This window comes from Abrus precatorius, unplaced genomic scaffold (assembly GCF_003935025.1).
Source record: "Abrus precatorius isolate BTA unplaced genomic scaffold, Abrus_2018 Scaffold5, whole genome shotgun sequence".
NCBI lineage: Eukaryota > Viridiplantae > Streptophyta > Magnoliopsida > Fabales > Fabaceae > Abrus > Abrus precatorius.
The window spans coordinates 16,864,996-16,880,548 of NW_020874395.1; the positions used below are offsets into that span (position 1 = coordinate 16,864,996).

Below are 15,553 nucleotides of genomic sequence, written 5' to 3' on the forward strand. Positions count from 1 at the left end.
TAAGATGTGACAATAGGGACGTTTATATGTTTTGTCTTTAAAATATATGGCTTTTAAAGGACAATTATATCATATCACAACTTTTAGTACAAACAATTTGTCTAAGCCCTGGAGGTAACTTCTGCTATTTTTCCTTTGCGACTTTAATTTGTGTCTATTAAATTTTTCCATTTTTATACATAAAGTTCTTATGCTTTTCAGTCTCTATTAATTTAATTAAAATAATATGCGATTTAATTTCATTTAAGTATACTATTAAAATAAAATTCAATCAAACTGATGTTTTATAATTTGATTTAGATGAAATTTTTATTTATTTATTTTTATTTAAATTTAAAAACAATGTACTATTTATTTGTATATTATTATAATAACATTTAAATAAATATATATAAAAGATAAACATATTATAGTATAATTTAATTTTAAACCAAAATGAAAATGAAATTGTAATATTGAATATTTTTTTTTCAGTTTTTAAATAATGAAAATTTAATTTTAAAGCATAGATGGGGTAAAAAAGAAGCGAGAGTATCAGCGAAAAAGAGGGAGAGAGAGAAACGAAACCCACGCACGCAGGCACATCACAATCGCCAACTCGTTTGGGCCAGACAGAGATATCGAGTAGGCGAGTAGCAGGAGTCAGGCTTGGGAAGCTCCGTCCACTGTGGCAGCGATTTTTATAGAAATTAAATGCAATGCAGCAATTGAATGGTTGCAATTTGCGTTCGAGTATGCGAATGCTATCTTTTTGTACTCCAAAGCATTAACCATCGTACCTACCTAATTGTCCACTCCTTCATTTACTCTCTTCTTCAACAGGTTAACTACTCACTCCCAATTCATTTGATACATCTTCTTCATCTCTCATTTGCATTGCGATTGTTACCTTTTCTTCAGAACTAATGTGGAAGCTCAAGATTGCCGAGGGTGGAAGTCCATGGCTTCGTACGTTGAACAATCACGTTGGAAGGCAGGTCTGGGAGTTCGATCCTCATCTTGGATCGCCGCAAGATCTCCTCGAGATTGACGAAGCTCGTCAGAATTTCCACAATAATCGCTTTACTAAGAAACACAGCGCTGATCTACTTATGCGCATGCAGGTCTGTTTCTTCTCTCTATCCATCATTTTTCATTACTCGTTTCCTTTGTGAATTATTCGTTCCCCTTGCAGCATTCGCGTTTTTGCATGTGCTCGTTCAGATTTATTCCATCTTCACGAGGGGAAACCCAGTTCAAAAATTATTTTTAATCTTCGAATGAGTTTATTCTACTCAAATCATTTCATGTTTCTGTTATGCTATGGAGTCATATATCTTATATTCCAAATTTCACCATTTAATTTTAATAATCTTGCTTAAAAAACGACCTAGTTTGCTAGAGAGAATCCAGTACATGAAGTCTTACCCAAAGTTGGAGTCAAAGATATTGAGGATGTGACTGAAGAGGTTGTGACGAGAACATTAAAAAGGGCCATAAGTTTCCATTCAACTATCCAGGGTCACGATGGACACTGGCCGGGAGATTATGGAGGTCCCATGTTTCTGATGCCCGGCTTGGTAAGTTAATGCTTCATCTTATTTGTCAAACTTATTCTATGCTATATTACCATTACCAATATTCTGGGAAGCACTTGGCTTTGATAAAACCTCAAACATTGCCTCTAAAACTTGATGTTTTCCTTTGGTTTGCTATTTATATTTTTGTCTTCCATCCCGCTGATAACCATGGGGACTCTTTACTGTCTGGGTTATAAAATTGAACAGGTAATTGCTCTGTACATCACTGGGGCATTGAATGCAGTCTTAACAGAAGAACATAGAAAGGAAATATGCCGTTACCTCTACAATCATCAAGTAAGAATTTCACAACATTCTGCCCCCTAATCTATGGGCTTAACGCTGTAGTTCTCCTAATTAGTTGAATGTAATTGCAGAACAAGGATGGTGGGTGGGGTTTGCATATTGAAGGTCCAAGTACCATGTTTGGCTCTGTCTTGAGTTATGTTACTCTGAGATTGCTTGGTGAGGGACCTAATGATGGACAAGGGGAGATGGAGAAGGGACGTGACTGGATTCTAGGGCATGGTGGTGCTACTTATATAACATCATGGGGGAAGATGTGGCTTTCAGTTAAGATCTTAAACTAATCTTGATGATTTTGTTGATAGATATGGCATTGTTATATATTTATTTCCAATTTTATTGTGGGATAGGTACTTGGAGTCTATGAATGGTCTGGAAATAATCCCCTGCCCCCTGAGATATGGCTCCTTCCATACATGCTTCCATTTCATCCAGGTTCTTTCTCTTTATTCCGTTTGCATATGTTTTTAACTTTTTCAGAGAGAAGATATATTAGGTAAAATTACGAGAAGAAAAAGTGATACAAAATTTCAAAGATAGAAAAACTAGCAAGTTAGCTGGTTAACAATGTTAAGTTAGTTGTTTCTTAAATTAGAAATACTTTTGTCAATAATTCCTTTTCCTTCTGTCATTTTTCCTAAAAATTATGTTCAATGAAAGCTTCCATGCTTCCATCCTTTACAGTTGAATGTTTCTTGTGTGGTATTAGACCTCTATGACCAAGTGGTCTAGAGTTCTCTCCTTGCCATCTCCATTTTTCTCATAAGAAGTTGAATTTTAGCACAAATCAGGTGGACTTGTGCATTATCCACGCTTTCAAGTCCAAAGGACTTTTGGTCAAGGGGATGTATTAGAGATGTAATATAAAATTGCTTATGTGCCATCATGTAAAAGCTTAATATTTTGGGATTGCTGGTTCATGACATACTGTATCTAGATTTTGTAAAGAAGGCATTTTTTCATGATATCATGTGGGATATGATGTTCTTAAGAAAGAGTTGATATTCTTGGAACTTTTATAAAATGCTTTCATTGTTAAATTGGTTGTCTATGATCATCTTAAACATTGTTTAATGTTCCGCTTATTCTATACTTAAAATAATACATAAATCATATTTTTATGCCTTACAGGAAGGATGTGGTGTCATTGCCGAATGGTCTATTTGCCAATGTCTTACATATATGGCAAGAGGTTTGTTGGTCCAATCACACCAACAATATTATCTTTGAGAAAAGAGCTTTATACCACACTGTATCATGACATAGACTGGAATCAAGCTCGCAATTTGTGTGCAAAGGTTAGTGATGCTACTAAACTAGTTCTATGAAATTGTTGCACTTGGATTTTATCATTTGTGAGGCCTGCGATAGAATATCTTGGACCTAATCTTACTAATCATTGTATTGAAATTAGCATCCTAACTTTGTCCCTCTCTTTGGCTTCTTTTTCTGGTGAAACCATATGTTAGGTTTCTTATGAAAGTGATACAGGACTTGCCTGTTTAGCAAAAACACATCAATGATTTTATATCTTTGAGATACCTCTTACGCAAGCCATTTGAGCTTGAAAGTTGGGCAATGCTCAAACCAAGCCTTGTGCTAAAGTTGACTTATATTTAAGAGAATGGGTGGAAATAATCAAACTCTTGACCACTGGTTATAGGAGCTTTGATACCATGTTGTGGCAATAATTGAATTGTTGGCTCCTTGGTTATTGGTGAAAATTGAAGACACGAGTGATTTTATGTCTCTAACAAATACCTTTGGCATTTGATTTCTCCAATTCCAACTACCTATTTAATTGTGCTGGAGATAAAAATTACAATAGGTTACCTTTGTTCTTTTGTAGGAAGACTTGTACTATCCTCACCCACTTGTGCAGGATGTTCTTTGGGCATCTCTACACAAGTTTGTTGAGCCTATTTTGATGCGTTGGCCAGGAAAAAAGTTAAGAGACAAGGCTATTAGGACTGCAATTGAGCATATACATTACGAAGATGAGAATACTCGATATATTTGCATAGGTCCTGTAAATAAGGTAATTGTTGAGAGGACAGGCATGGATCTTCCTTCTATTGTTTATTGTTCTTTTACTTTCCACCCTTTCAGTAGGAGAGTGTGAGAATAGTGCTGAATGATTGGTATTACCTCCTTAATTTATTTTCACTGTGTTAATTATATTTTTTATGGATGCCTAGGTTTCCCTTCTGTGTTCACTTATTTTGTTTTGTTTCCCTTAGGAATACTGACTACGTAGTTATTGTTATTATTATGAATGGTTATTATTCAGGTGTTAAATATGCTTTGCTGTTGGGTAGAGGATCCAAATTCTGAGGCCTTTAAGTTGCATCTTCCAAGAATTTATGACTATCTATGGATTGCTGAAGATGGCATGAAAATGCAGGTGAGCATATATGTCAACTTATTTTCACCTTGCTAGAATGATAAAGTGATGTTTTTCATTCAATTGGACCTATTCATAGATGATTAGGAATGGCATGGACATGCTGTTGACTGTTGTTTCTCTAATGTTACAGCATAACTGAGCTTTTCTTAAGGACATATGCTAGAGTCCATAAAAAAATGTTACAAATTTTACTTGTAACCAATTTTTGTTGTAGGGCTACAATGGAAGTCAACTATGGGATACTGCATTTGCTGTCCAAGCAATTATTTCAACTAATCTCATTGAAGATTTTGGTCCAACTCTAAGAAAAGCTCATACATATATTAAGAATTCGCAGGTGATTTTTTGCATTTACCATTATAAGTTGCATTGATTTGCCCTTGTTGATCAAATTTCTTCTCTTTTTCTCAAAAGGTTTTAGAAGATTGTCCTGGTGATCTTAATAAATGGTATCGTCACATTTCGAAAGGTGCTTGGCCTTTTTCAACTGCAGATCATGGATGGCCGATTTCTGACTGCACAGCTGAAGGACTAAAAGTAATTATTGATGAAACAAATTAGACTTGCTTATTTGATTCTTCTCTCTTGATTAGCATTTTCTTTTCTCAGGCTGCTCTATTACTGTCCAAAATAAAACCAGAGATAGTTGGTGAGCCATTGGATGTGAGGCAATTATATGATGCTGTAAATGTCATTATCTCACTACAGGTAGCTAAACATCTCATGATTCAAGCCAAATTATCTAAATAATTCTATCAAATAAGTCATAGAGATCATTTTATACTATTACTTGTTATTGGTTCCTTCTGTACTTGTGATGCTAATATCATCGATAAGATGAACTTATTGATTGATGTTTTAAGATCCTTCACCATGTAGTATTTCACTACAAATTGTATTTGCTATCAATTTAGCTATAGGGTTTTATCCATCTTTGGCACAACACAACACATGGTTTACTTTTGCTATATTATTTGCTTGAGTATTTTGAGCATTAAAGGCTCTAAAAATAAATGAACTGTTTTTAGTTCCGCAGAGCCTGCACTTTTAGTGTTTTGGTGAACATAGTCTGCACATTTTATAAAATTTAGTTTAATTATCTTCTTTTTATATTCGCTGTATTTATTTCCAGTTCTTCTAAAAGGCTATTATCTTACAACAAAAATATATAATGCTAATTTTATAAGCAAAAGGAATTGATTTTAACTGCAACTTCAGGTGATTATTAACTTGATTCTTACATTCCTAAACAAGTTTACACATGATCTGTGTGTTTGATGGTAATCCACAATGATACTTTGTATTTATAAAATCATTTTAACCTATTTGGAAAATCAACTGTAGATCCAAAACATTTATTTTTTCCCTATCATTGCAGAATGAAGATGGTGGCTTAGCAACATATGAGCTTAAACGATCTTATGAGTGGTTGGAGGTAGTCTTCTCTCAATATTGGCCTATTCTCCTTAGTTTTAAGTATATTTTCTTTGTAAGGTGAAACATGTTTATCTTCCCATAGGAAGAACAAAATCCTTACTTTTTGTTTTAGTTTAGAGGCAGGCTCCTTGAGCTCCCTTTATATATTATGAAATGTGTTCTCTCATAAATAAATTTCAACTATAGTATAGTGTATCTTCAATTTCACTAAAGTTTGGCTGTAATAATCTCTTTCTATACTAATCAATTATCATTAAAATGTTAGAAATAAACACGTAGACTACTGGAATTTCATATAACTCAGTGCCCCAACTAATTTTTCCAATTCATGTGTCAGGTTGTCCAGCTCAAGTTTTTGGATTGATTCTATAAAATCAATTAAAAGTTGAATCATTGTTTAAGAACAAACTTTTTCTGGTTTTATTGGAATGAAAAAGTTTCAGAATTATGGCTCAATAGTTGATCCTGAGAATTTGGGTAGTTGTTTTTGGATTAAATTTAAGATATAAATACACAATGTTAATAATGCCCTCTCTGTTCCCAGATAATCAATCCTGCTGAAACTTTTGGCGACATCGTTATTGATTATCCGTAAGCTATCAAATGCTTGTCGAATATAAGTTTTTGTATCCATCTAATTCCATCTACACCACCATTTCAAATTTTTTATCTTTCTAATGTGTCCTTATCGTATGCTCTACAGTTATGTGGAATGTACATCAGCAGCAATTCAAGCTTTGACATCATTTATGAAATTGTATCCTGGGCATCGTCGAGAAGAAATTCAATGCTGTATTGAGAAAGCTGCTGCCTTTATTGAAAAAATACAAGCTTCAGATGGTTCATGGTTTGCTCCTCTCTTTTGTGAAATACTTTTTTCTTTTCTATTGATATTATAACTTCTCTTTTGGTATTCACACATCTCAAGTTTGCTCTACTCATTTTTCTGTCAGCTTCTATTTCTGAATAAATTGAGCTTTGTTTGTTTAGTAGATCTGTGACCACTCAAATTGCTAAACAGGTATGGTTCTTGGGGTGTTTGCTTCACGTATGGTACTTGGTTTGGGGTGAAAGGGCTGATTGCTGCTGGAAGGAATTTCAGTAATTGCTCAGGAATCCGTAAAGCTTGTGAATTTCTGCTTTCGAAGCAGCTCCCTTCTGGTGGCTGGGGAGAGAGTTATCTGTCGTGTCAAAACAAGGTCAAATATAATTTTTTTTTTATTCTGCAATACATACCAAGCTTCTGCTTGTCACAGTCCCACTGATCATTGTCTTTTTTCCCTTTAAATTAATGCCTTGGAACATATATGTTCTCTTCGCCTCATTAGAATGCATACAAATATGGCTCAATGATTTGCAACCATATGGGTATTATAGAGTGTAAAAAATGAGAATGGATTTAAATCAACATGGCAATGTGTTTGTACAAGAAATAATATCAAGAATACTAGATTGTTGGGTCCTAACAAATTCTCTCTTCAGCTATAACCTAGCTCCCACCCCTAATACCTTTGGATGTTGATGTCAACTTAGTTGGCATGAGTGGCATCAAATGAAGGGTTTGGCATGAAATGTTTTCAGCTAGTGATATTCATACTTGTGCAGTTGGTCAAAGCTGGGCTGGTCAACCATACTATGAAATTAATATCATTAGAGGATTTAGAGTTTTAGAATTGGTTTTGCATACTAAAGGAAGTGCAGTATCATCTCAAATTTGCTGTGTAAGACAACTTTCATATATTTGTTCCTAGAGATATGGAATCTAGTATGTTATGGACCTGTATAAAAACATATAAAGGGAAGCATAATTCAAGAAGATGAACATAATTCTTACAGGTCTAGGAAATGTACTTGTGCATCAAGTTTTTAAATTAACAGAGTGAGAATACTGGATTACTTTTGGCAATCTAATTGATGAGACTTGTGGAGTAATTTTTCTATCTATCGCTCTTTGTTCAGGTGTATTCAAATCTGGAAGGCAACAGGTCTCATGCAGTAAACACTGGGTGGGCTATGCTTGCTCTCATTGATGCTGGACAGGTATAAAGCAAACTTTACCACTTTTGTAACGATGCCATTGTGTTGATTAGTTTATTGTTGTGCAAAACCCAATTTTCATTTATTATAGGATAGTTAATCATTTTGACAGATTAATTAAAGAAAGGACCAGTCTGGTTTTCGGTTAAATAGCTAAGACATATCTATGAGATGGTCATGCGCACAGTAGTAAGGCTGCTTCATTGTAACCTCTAGATCACAAATCTAAATCTTGGAAACAGTTTCTCTACTGCCTTGTCCAAATATCAGTTGCAATTATTTATTAATATTAATATTATTACTATTGTTATTTTGAAAAGCTTACAAATATTTAAACACACAATATCATCTGTATGATAATCAAGGCATTTAATTTCCACCAAGCATGCTGTCATGAATTATGATGAATTGATGATTGCTTTGCACATTGCTACTATATAGTTTCTGTCCTATTCATATGATCGGGCATTTGATTTTTTACCAAATAATTGAATACATTGCCAATGCATTATGAGCATCTGATTACATCCTTAAATCTGACCCTTTAATCTGGCAGAGAAATGCAGAATAAAAATGATGTCTGATTGTACTTGTTCCCATGTTCTCACTAATAATTAAACAGGCTAAGAGAGATCCGACACCACTGCACCGGGCAGCCGTATATTTGATAAATTCCCAAATGGAGAATGGTGACTTTCCTCAACAGGTATTGAAGACGACCCACAATTTACTTTGTTTCCCTTCTTACTTGTATAGTTTGTACCCTAAAGCGCTAAATCATGTTACTTTACCATCAATTCAGGAAATAATGGGGGTCTTCAACAAGAATTGTATGATCACATACGCTGCATACAGAAACATATTCCCCATATGGGCGTTGGGAGAGTATCAACGGCATGTATTGCAGGCCCAATAATCTCGTTTTAGTTAGGGTTCCGTCTAAATTATTTTGACCTTTTATTTTTTGTTTTTTCATGGTTCTCTTAAAATGTTTATGACTATTGAGTTTGGTAATAGGGGTAAACAGAAAGCAAACTCGCGGAGAATGACTAAAAGTTTTTCGGTTACTCATAAGCGCCTCTCGTGCTTCCCATGCAGCAGAGGAATTAAATATAGGACCAGTTTGTTTCAGCTTTTGAAAAAAGTGATTTTTAAGAATATATACAAAAAAATTGACAAAATTTATTTTTAGAGATTTTATAAAAGTTAAAGTTACTTTAGTTCGGTTTCATTTATAAAAAATACCTTTTATGTTAGTGGGTAATTATATTTTCAGCCTTTTGTCTTTCTGTAAGTTCTTCAAAACAGTTTCTCTAAGAAAGTTAAAATCATAATATTTTCAACTTCAATATTTTTAAAAACAGCGATTATTTAAAAAAAAAAAACCTTTTGTATGGCACGCATCATTTGGCTCGACGAACTCAATGTTCTTCAGCAGTTGGTTCAAATTGTTTACGTTTAGAAATAGAAATGTGTGTTTATAATCTTTAATGTAAGGTTGTGTGTTGCACTAATTTTTTAAGGATTTATTTGGGAAAATAGGATGCCGATGAATAGGTTAAGAGAGCAAAAATAAGAGTAAAAAGAAACAGCTTGACAGGTTATTATATTGTTTGATGCATATTAGATAACTTATATATATATATATTTATGCTTTAAAGTTTCCTGTTGTTAATAATTTTTAGGCTCCCAAGCACGCACTTTACTAATTTTGTGCGTCTTTAGTTTGAAAACCTCTAAATTATAATTTAAGCGAAAATTTGTATCTTATAACTTTTAACTGAATAATGATTATAATTTTCAAATATAAATAACATATACTCTATTTACATATTGTTACATTGCACATAAGATTTTTGTTTTTAAATTTTATTTATAAACTATGACTTAAATTTTGTTTGAGAGTTCGGGGAAAGAAAGAAAAAGAAAATGTTTGAAAGGTAAAAGAGGTAAAGAGAAGGGAAGAGGAATGTGAGTTAATTAAAAAAAAAAAACTCCTAAACTGAATTAACTTAAAAATGTAAAATTATAGAAGTTTTTGAAGGTTTATAAACACACACTCTTTTATATAAAAACTCTTAAACACATCACACAAATATTCTCTTTCTCTTAAAAATCAACTCCCAAATAAGTCTTAAATATGAAAAGAATATCAATAATATAATTCTTTTTTTTGGATACAATAGGAGAGATGGGAGTTTTTATTTTTTTGGTGAACACGAGAGACGGGAGTTGAAGAGGGAGCGGGTTGATCGTGACCATCACGTGATGAAAAAAGCCCAAATCTAAACCCAAACCCCAACCCAAAATTGGTGGGGCTTAAGAGTTTCACAGAGGGAAAACGCTCCCCGAACTGAAATTCGAATTCATGGATAGAGCGCGAAATTTGAAGTAGTAATTAATAATTGGAATGGGAGGCATGGAAATCGATAACGACAAGAAAACAATGCTACAAAAGTTGAATTTCTTTGCTTCTCTCTCTCACCTGACATCTCGCACAAATTTTCTTCTATAACTCGTAAAACACATGACTGACTCTGCCTTCTCTGTTTGCGTGCATGGAGGTGTGCACTTTGAGATTCTCTCTCTCTCTCTCTCTCTCCCTCCATATCTCCTCTCCCCCTCTATATCTCTCCCATTTTCAAAATGATTTGATTTTTGTTGAATGGTGAACGAGAGAATCAGAAGTGAAGATGAAAAAGGGACAGGGACAGGGACAGTCTAATTTGGAGCTAAAGCAGAGAATAGCGAGTGCGCTAAACAAGGTTGGGGATCGCGATACTCAGCAAATAGGAATGGAAGAGCTAGAGAGAATGGCGCATGGTATAAGGGCGGATGGTGTGTGGGCGTTTCTGTCGTGCATATTGGACAGCGACTCGGAGCCTAAAACGGCAATCAGAAAGGAGTGTGTGAGACTGATGGGAGCGTTGGCGACCTTTCACGATTCCCTCATCCTTCCGCATCTTCCCAAGATGGTTGGAAGCATCGTTAAGCGGCTGAGGGATTCAGACTCTGCGGTGAGGGATGTGTGCGTCCACACTGTTGCTCTTCTCGCCTCCAAACTAACCACTAACAATGAGAAGGCCTTTCTGGTTTTAGTGAGACCCATTTTTGATGCCCTCGGCGAACAGAATAAGCACGTTCAGTCCTCTTCTGCTTTCTGCCTCTCCACCATCATCGACAACACACTTGATCCTCCTCTTTCCCTTTTGCACAGAATGTTGACCAGGACTCTCAAGTTGCTTAAAACTCCTCATTTCATGGCTAAATCAGCTCTGCTTCAGTTGACCAGGAGCATTGTCCAGGTTTGTTGTTAGGGTTAGGTTTTATTTTTTAATGCTTCATCGACTCAATTATCGACTCCACTCGCCCCCGTTTTTCCTCTTTCAGGCTGGGGGCGCTCCAACCCAAAATCTTCTGTCCGCTGCTATTGCCAGCATCCAAGAGGCACTCAAAGACAGTGACTGGACTACACGCAAAGCAGCTTCCGTTGCACTGGCAGAATTTGCTTTGAGCGGTGCTTCTTTCTTGGCATGTTTCAGGGCTTCTTCTATTCAATCTCTCGAGTCATGTCGATTTGACAAGGTGCTTCTCGCTTTTACCTCTCCCTCTCCCTCTCCTCATTATCTGTGTCACGCACTTCTTCTAATTGCTTATTCCTTATATTTTAGGTCAAACCTGTTAGGGATGCTGTTTTGCAAGCGCTCAAGTATTGGACCATTCTTCCGCGCCCCCATACTCCTGAGCCTTCTGAAACTGGATCCTCCTCAAAAGGTTTACCTCTGCTATCTCTCTCTTTTATTCATTCACCCGCTTTCCATTTCTTCCTGTTCATGTTGTCTTCTACTTGTGCTTTCCACAGAAAATATATGCAGAGGTGATTCGTCTGATCTTAGTAGTACTACTGAATCCAGACAGAGGCATGTCAAGATCCAAAAAGTTAATACGAAAGCAACTATGGGAAAGATTCCTTTGTCTGTTAGGAAAACATTCCAAAATTATGTCAGAAACCCTCACCATATCAAACCAGATGATTGGCTCGTTGAAGTTGCAGTACCCAGACCTCATTCTGTGGTGGAATTCCAGAATGAAGAATCTGAGAGTTGTTCTGTCACTAAGCCGTTAGAAACAATGAGTGTTGATGTTACGAGCATGCAGGATGCTGGTTATGAATATGTGCCTATGGATGATAAGCAGGAGTGTTCTTCTGTCTCTAATCTTCCCACTGATAACTTGGACACCAAATTTTTATCTGCTTCTCATGACTGCTTTATAAATACTGGATTACAGAAGCCAATTGTAAGAAGCCAACAGTTTCGGGAAGAAACAAGTTGTGATGAACAAGTGTATGCAAATGAATGTTGTGATAACTCCTTAAAGATGCAACACCCTAGAAGCTCTGATTCCACTGTCACAGAGCCAAGTCGCCAAACTGCACATGAATGTTGTATGCAAATGGCTAATGAAATGATTTGCGTACAGAATCAACTTTCAGATATTGAGATCAAACAGACAAACATGATGCATCAATTACAGGTATTGTTCGTATTGTTCATGTGTACATGTATTGCATGTGATTCTAAGTTTCTTACTTTGGTGCTGCCAGTCATTTTCCTCTATGTTGTGCTTTCTTGAGCGTAGGCTTGCTTTGAAATTTTTTTCAGCAGTTTGACAGTCAGTAAGAGTTGATATGTTTCTCTCACTCATTTAGTAATAACTAAAGAAAAATATGATCTGTAACTTTTGGCTTGCATGAATAGACACACTGTTGCAATAAGGATTTTTAAGTGTTTCTTGTTATACATCACACAGTATATGGGGCACTTGACTTTGAACATTTGCAAATATTTTTTCAGACGTTTGTAACTGGCATAATGGACGTCCTTTCTACAATCCAGTCAAGAATGGCAGGCTTAGAGAATGTATTTGATAGATTAAGTCAGGAATCGTTGCGAGTAGGAAGACATTCTTATTCAGAAAACTCCAAATTAGGGAGGCAGAGCGAAAGTGTTTCTTCTCCGAGGTTCTCCACATGCACTCCAAGGCCATTTGTAGAAATTAATAATAAGCAATCAGTCTTTACGTCAGTTAAAAATTCTGAAAGTTGGGAGAGAAAGGCATTTTCAAGGAGCCAACCAAAGATTCAAGCTGGAGATAGTTTGGATATGTGGAAAAATCACAAAGTCAAGACTGGCAGAAAATTTCAAGAAAAGGATGTTTTGAACAGCCCAGCTAAGGATACAAAGAGCATGAGTTCTGCAAAAAATGAAGCCATTTATTCCTCTGCTACCGGAGCTAATGCCAGAAATGGTTGTTCTAAAAGTAATGGTAACTACTGGAAGTGTGTAAAACGTCTTGTGTGTGAAGGGGATCTAAACTCTGCATATATGGAAGCTTTGTGTTCCAGTGATGAACTTATTCTCGTTGAGCTTCTGAATAAAACTGGTCCAGTAATAGAAAGTCTATCAGTGAAGACTGTCAATGTTGTTTTTAGTACTTTAGCATCGTATCTTCAGGAAGGAAAATTAGTTAATACCATAATCCCTTGGCTGCAGCAGGCAAGTTCACTTACCTTCATTAATTATTGCACAACGATCTACTGATTATCATTTTAAATTCTACATTCCTTTCATTTTCCTTCGGTAGCATCCTTGAGATAAATGTACGTGTATCTAGGAGTCCCTTAGCTAATAACGAAAGAAGCAGCAAAGCATTAAAAGTTGTGGCTTCATGTCATTCATTAAATAGATTTTTTAGCAATTTGAATCATAATTGCATAATCATGAAATGGAGATGGCTAAAGTTGTCTCGCTTGAGTAGTCGTTGTAACTGTAGCAGGATGGAATATCATATAAGATCACTTTTAAACTGTTTCTTAAATAGATTTACAATTTGCACAGATATGTTCATAGTTTTATAATATTAGAAAAAAAAATGTTCATAATTTTATAATATTAGAAAAAAAAGTGAAGTGCTCATAATTTCAAAATACAAGAAAGGAAGAAGCGGATGATCCCTAAGTCATGTCCTTGTGAAGAAAATGGGTAGGAATCACGCTTAATGGGTTCTGCTCTCCAAATTGTGGCTTCTTGCCTAGGCGATGAATGTCCAGAGACTTTGTTTGGCAGAACTCAGATTGTGCTTGGGCGTCAACCTTTTTGAGCCTAGGCGCAATGTTAAGCAGCCAAAGATTAAAACTTAAACCCAAATTTATCCAAAAAGAGCAGTAATAGAAAGAGAAAAGTAATAAAACTAAAATCTGGTCAGTAAATTCAATATCCCTATGACAAGCATTCTCACTTTCTTATAGTAAGTCAGGCACCTTTGTCTTTTCGGATTTACTACTATGTCCTACCAAATAACATTGGGAAATGTGTCTGATCCTTTATGGTAATCTTGATTTAGATTGTTGAAATGAGTACTATCCATGGACCAAATTGCATTGCTCTCTCTATTGAAGCCAAGAAACAGATTTTAGCGGCAATTCAGGAGGCCGTGAACCTGCATATTTTCGGTCATGCAGAAAGAAGGCATGCTGCTGAAGTAGTGATGAAATTACATCATATATGGGGTAATATTACTGAAAGTTAATATTTTTGTATCTGACAAAAAAAATCATTTATTTTGTTAGGAGTCGGATCTCTTTCCTGATTGAACTCAAAATGCCAGTTCTAGTTGTTTGTATTTTGTTAGATGGTGAATGTTGGGTTTTGGGAATAATCCATTCATAGTAATTAGTTGTGAAGTTTTCTTTTCGGGTTGGTTGCTGTGTACAGGAAAGGTGGTATCTTCCCTGTGTACTGCATCTTCGTGAATGGAAGTGAAATTATGTTGTATAATTTTTTAATGTTTATTGTATATTTAGTATTAACTATTACTAAATTATAAATTTGAATCATTCCTATTAAATAAGAGTGTTTTTAATAGGTTATTCTCGTCCTTTTATATTACTTATACATTAAAGATTTTTAAACTTGTATTCCTTCAAATATGACTTAAATTTAATTTAAATTTTGATATACTATATCAACTTTAAAATATATTTTAGATTAACTAAATTTTAAAATTGTAATTTTAATCAATTATAATTTAGTATTTATATTAAGTTTTGATACATCATATTGATAAAGATGAGGCGTGCAGGGTTATTAGACATGAATTGGCTATTGATTTGATTAAAGAATTGGGTTATTAGGTTTAGGTGTCTAGTTTGCTATTGGCATTGTTGTATTAATAATACAAGGTGGTTTAGTAGATAGTGCTTGACCTTTTATTCATGCTATGCTTTATACATACTAATTAAATTAAATTTAGCACTATATGATTTAGAGCGCAATGAGAAGTGAGGATTGCTAACGGTTCAAGTTCTTCGTTATGCAAAATTTGGAAAATTTAAATTTTATATATAAATTGGTCTGGTTCAACTTGGGTCGCCAGTTCAAGCCGATTTGTGACGGTTCAACTTGTTCCACAAGTAGAAATGGTTGGTATTATGAATCGGATTGGTCATTGATCTGGATCAAATGCATATTGATCTCTTTATATAAGGTTTTATGTCATTAATTTCATTATGAATTTTATTAATAATCTATATTAAAAAGCTGATTAAAATAAGTTTCAAAAAAGTTCTATTTTATAAGAGGCATAAATTATTTTTATAAATTGTTTATTAGTTTTTTCAAATTTTTACCTAAATTTGTTATTTTTATCAAATCCTTGAGTGCATTTCTTTGTCAAGGAAGGGTGTATTTGGGAGTTAATTTAAAATGATCAATTATATTTTTACAATCAATCTACAAATTTTTTT

At 34.8% G+C, this 15,553-nt stretch overlaps 2 protein-coding genes across 4 annotated transcripts; both read left to right on the forward strand.

The window, feature by feature from the left end:
• The first annotated feature begins 547 nt into the window (after nt 1-547).
• Nucleotides 548-8,936, forward strand: LOC113867122 (cycloartenol synthase). Of its 3 annotated transcripts, XM_027502158.1 has the most exons (19): nt 548-822; nt 901-1,103; nt 1,374-1,559; nt 1,767-1,856; nt 1,937-2,131; nt 2,216-2,300; nt 2,997-3,163; nt 3,715-3,903; nt 4,156-4,269; nt 4,487-4,609; nt 4,687-4,809; nt 4,882-4,980; nt 5,651-5,707; nt 6,254-6,300; nt 6,413-6,556; nt 6,731-6,908; nt 7,669-7,749; nt 8,369-8,452; nt 8,549-8,936. In XM_027502158.1, the coding sequence occupies exons 2-19, from the start codon at nt 906-908 to the stop codon at nt 8,660-8,662; spliced, it is 2,274 nt and encodes a 757-aa protein (XP_027357959.1). In that variant the 5' UTR covers nt 548-822; nt 901-905; the 3' UTR covers nt 8,663-8,936. The 3 variants fall into 3 exon arrangements, with proteins under 3 accessions (XP_027357959.1, XP_027357960.1, XP_027357961.1); XM_027502159.1 differs by having other exon boundaries at nt 654-1,103; nt 8,549-8,883; XM_027502160.1 differs by lacking the exons at nt 7,669-7,749; nt 8,369-8,452; nt 8,549-8,936 and adding exons at nt 7,038-7,073; nt 7,119-7,205 and having other exon boundaries at nt 654-822.
• Nucleotides 8,937-10,229: 1,293 nt separating this feature from the next.
• LOC113868142 (TORTIFOLIA1-like protein 2) lies at nt 10,230-14,648 on the forward strand. Its single transcript, XM_027503706.1, has 6 exons — nt 10,230-11,051; nt 11,137-11,331; nt 11,418-11,520; nt 11,609-12,282; nt 12,603-13,304; nt 14,152-14,648. Exons 1-6 carry the CDS (start codon nt 10,440-10,442, stop codon nt 14,335-14,337), a joined length of 2,472 nt encoding a protein of 823 aa, XP_027359507.1. The 5' UTR covers nt 10,230-10,439; the 3' UTR covers nt 14,338-14,648.
• The last annotated feature ends 905 nt before the right edge of the window (nt 14,649-15,553 follow it).

Coding starts and splice junctions, on each gene's coding strand:
- LOC113868142 (XM_027503706.1), top strand. CDS start 10,440: ATGAAAAAGGGACAGGGACAGGGACAGTCTAATTTGGAGCTAAAGCAG. Junction 11,052..11,136: donor TGACCAGGAGCATTGTCCAG/GTTTGTTGTTAG, acceptor TTCCTCTTTCAG/GCTGGGGGCGCTCCAACCCA. Junction 11,521..11,608: donor AACTGGATCCTCCTCAAAAG/GTTTACCTCTGC, acceptor TGCTTTCCACAG/AAAATATATGCAGAGGTGAT.
- LOC113867122 (XM_027502158.1), top strand. CDS start 906: ATGTGGAAGCTCAAGATTGCCGAGGGTGGAAGTCCATGGCTTCGTACG. Junction 2,132..2,215: donor GGGGGAAGATGTGGCTTTCA/GTTAAGATCTTA, acceptor ATTGTGGGATAG/GTACTTGGAGTCTATGAATG. Junction 6,909..7,668: donor ATCTGTCGTGTCAAAACAAG/GTCAAATATAAT, acceptor CTCTTTGTTCAG/GTGTATTCAAATCTGGAAGG.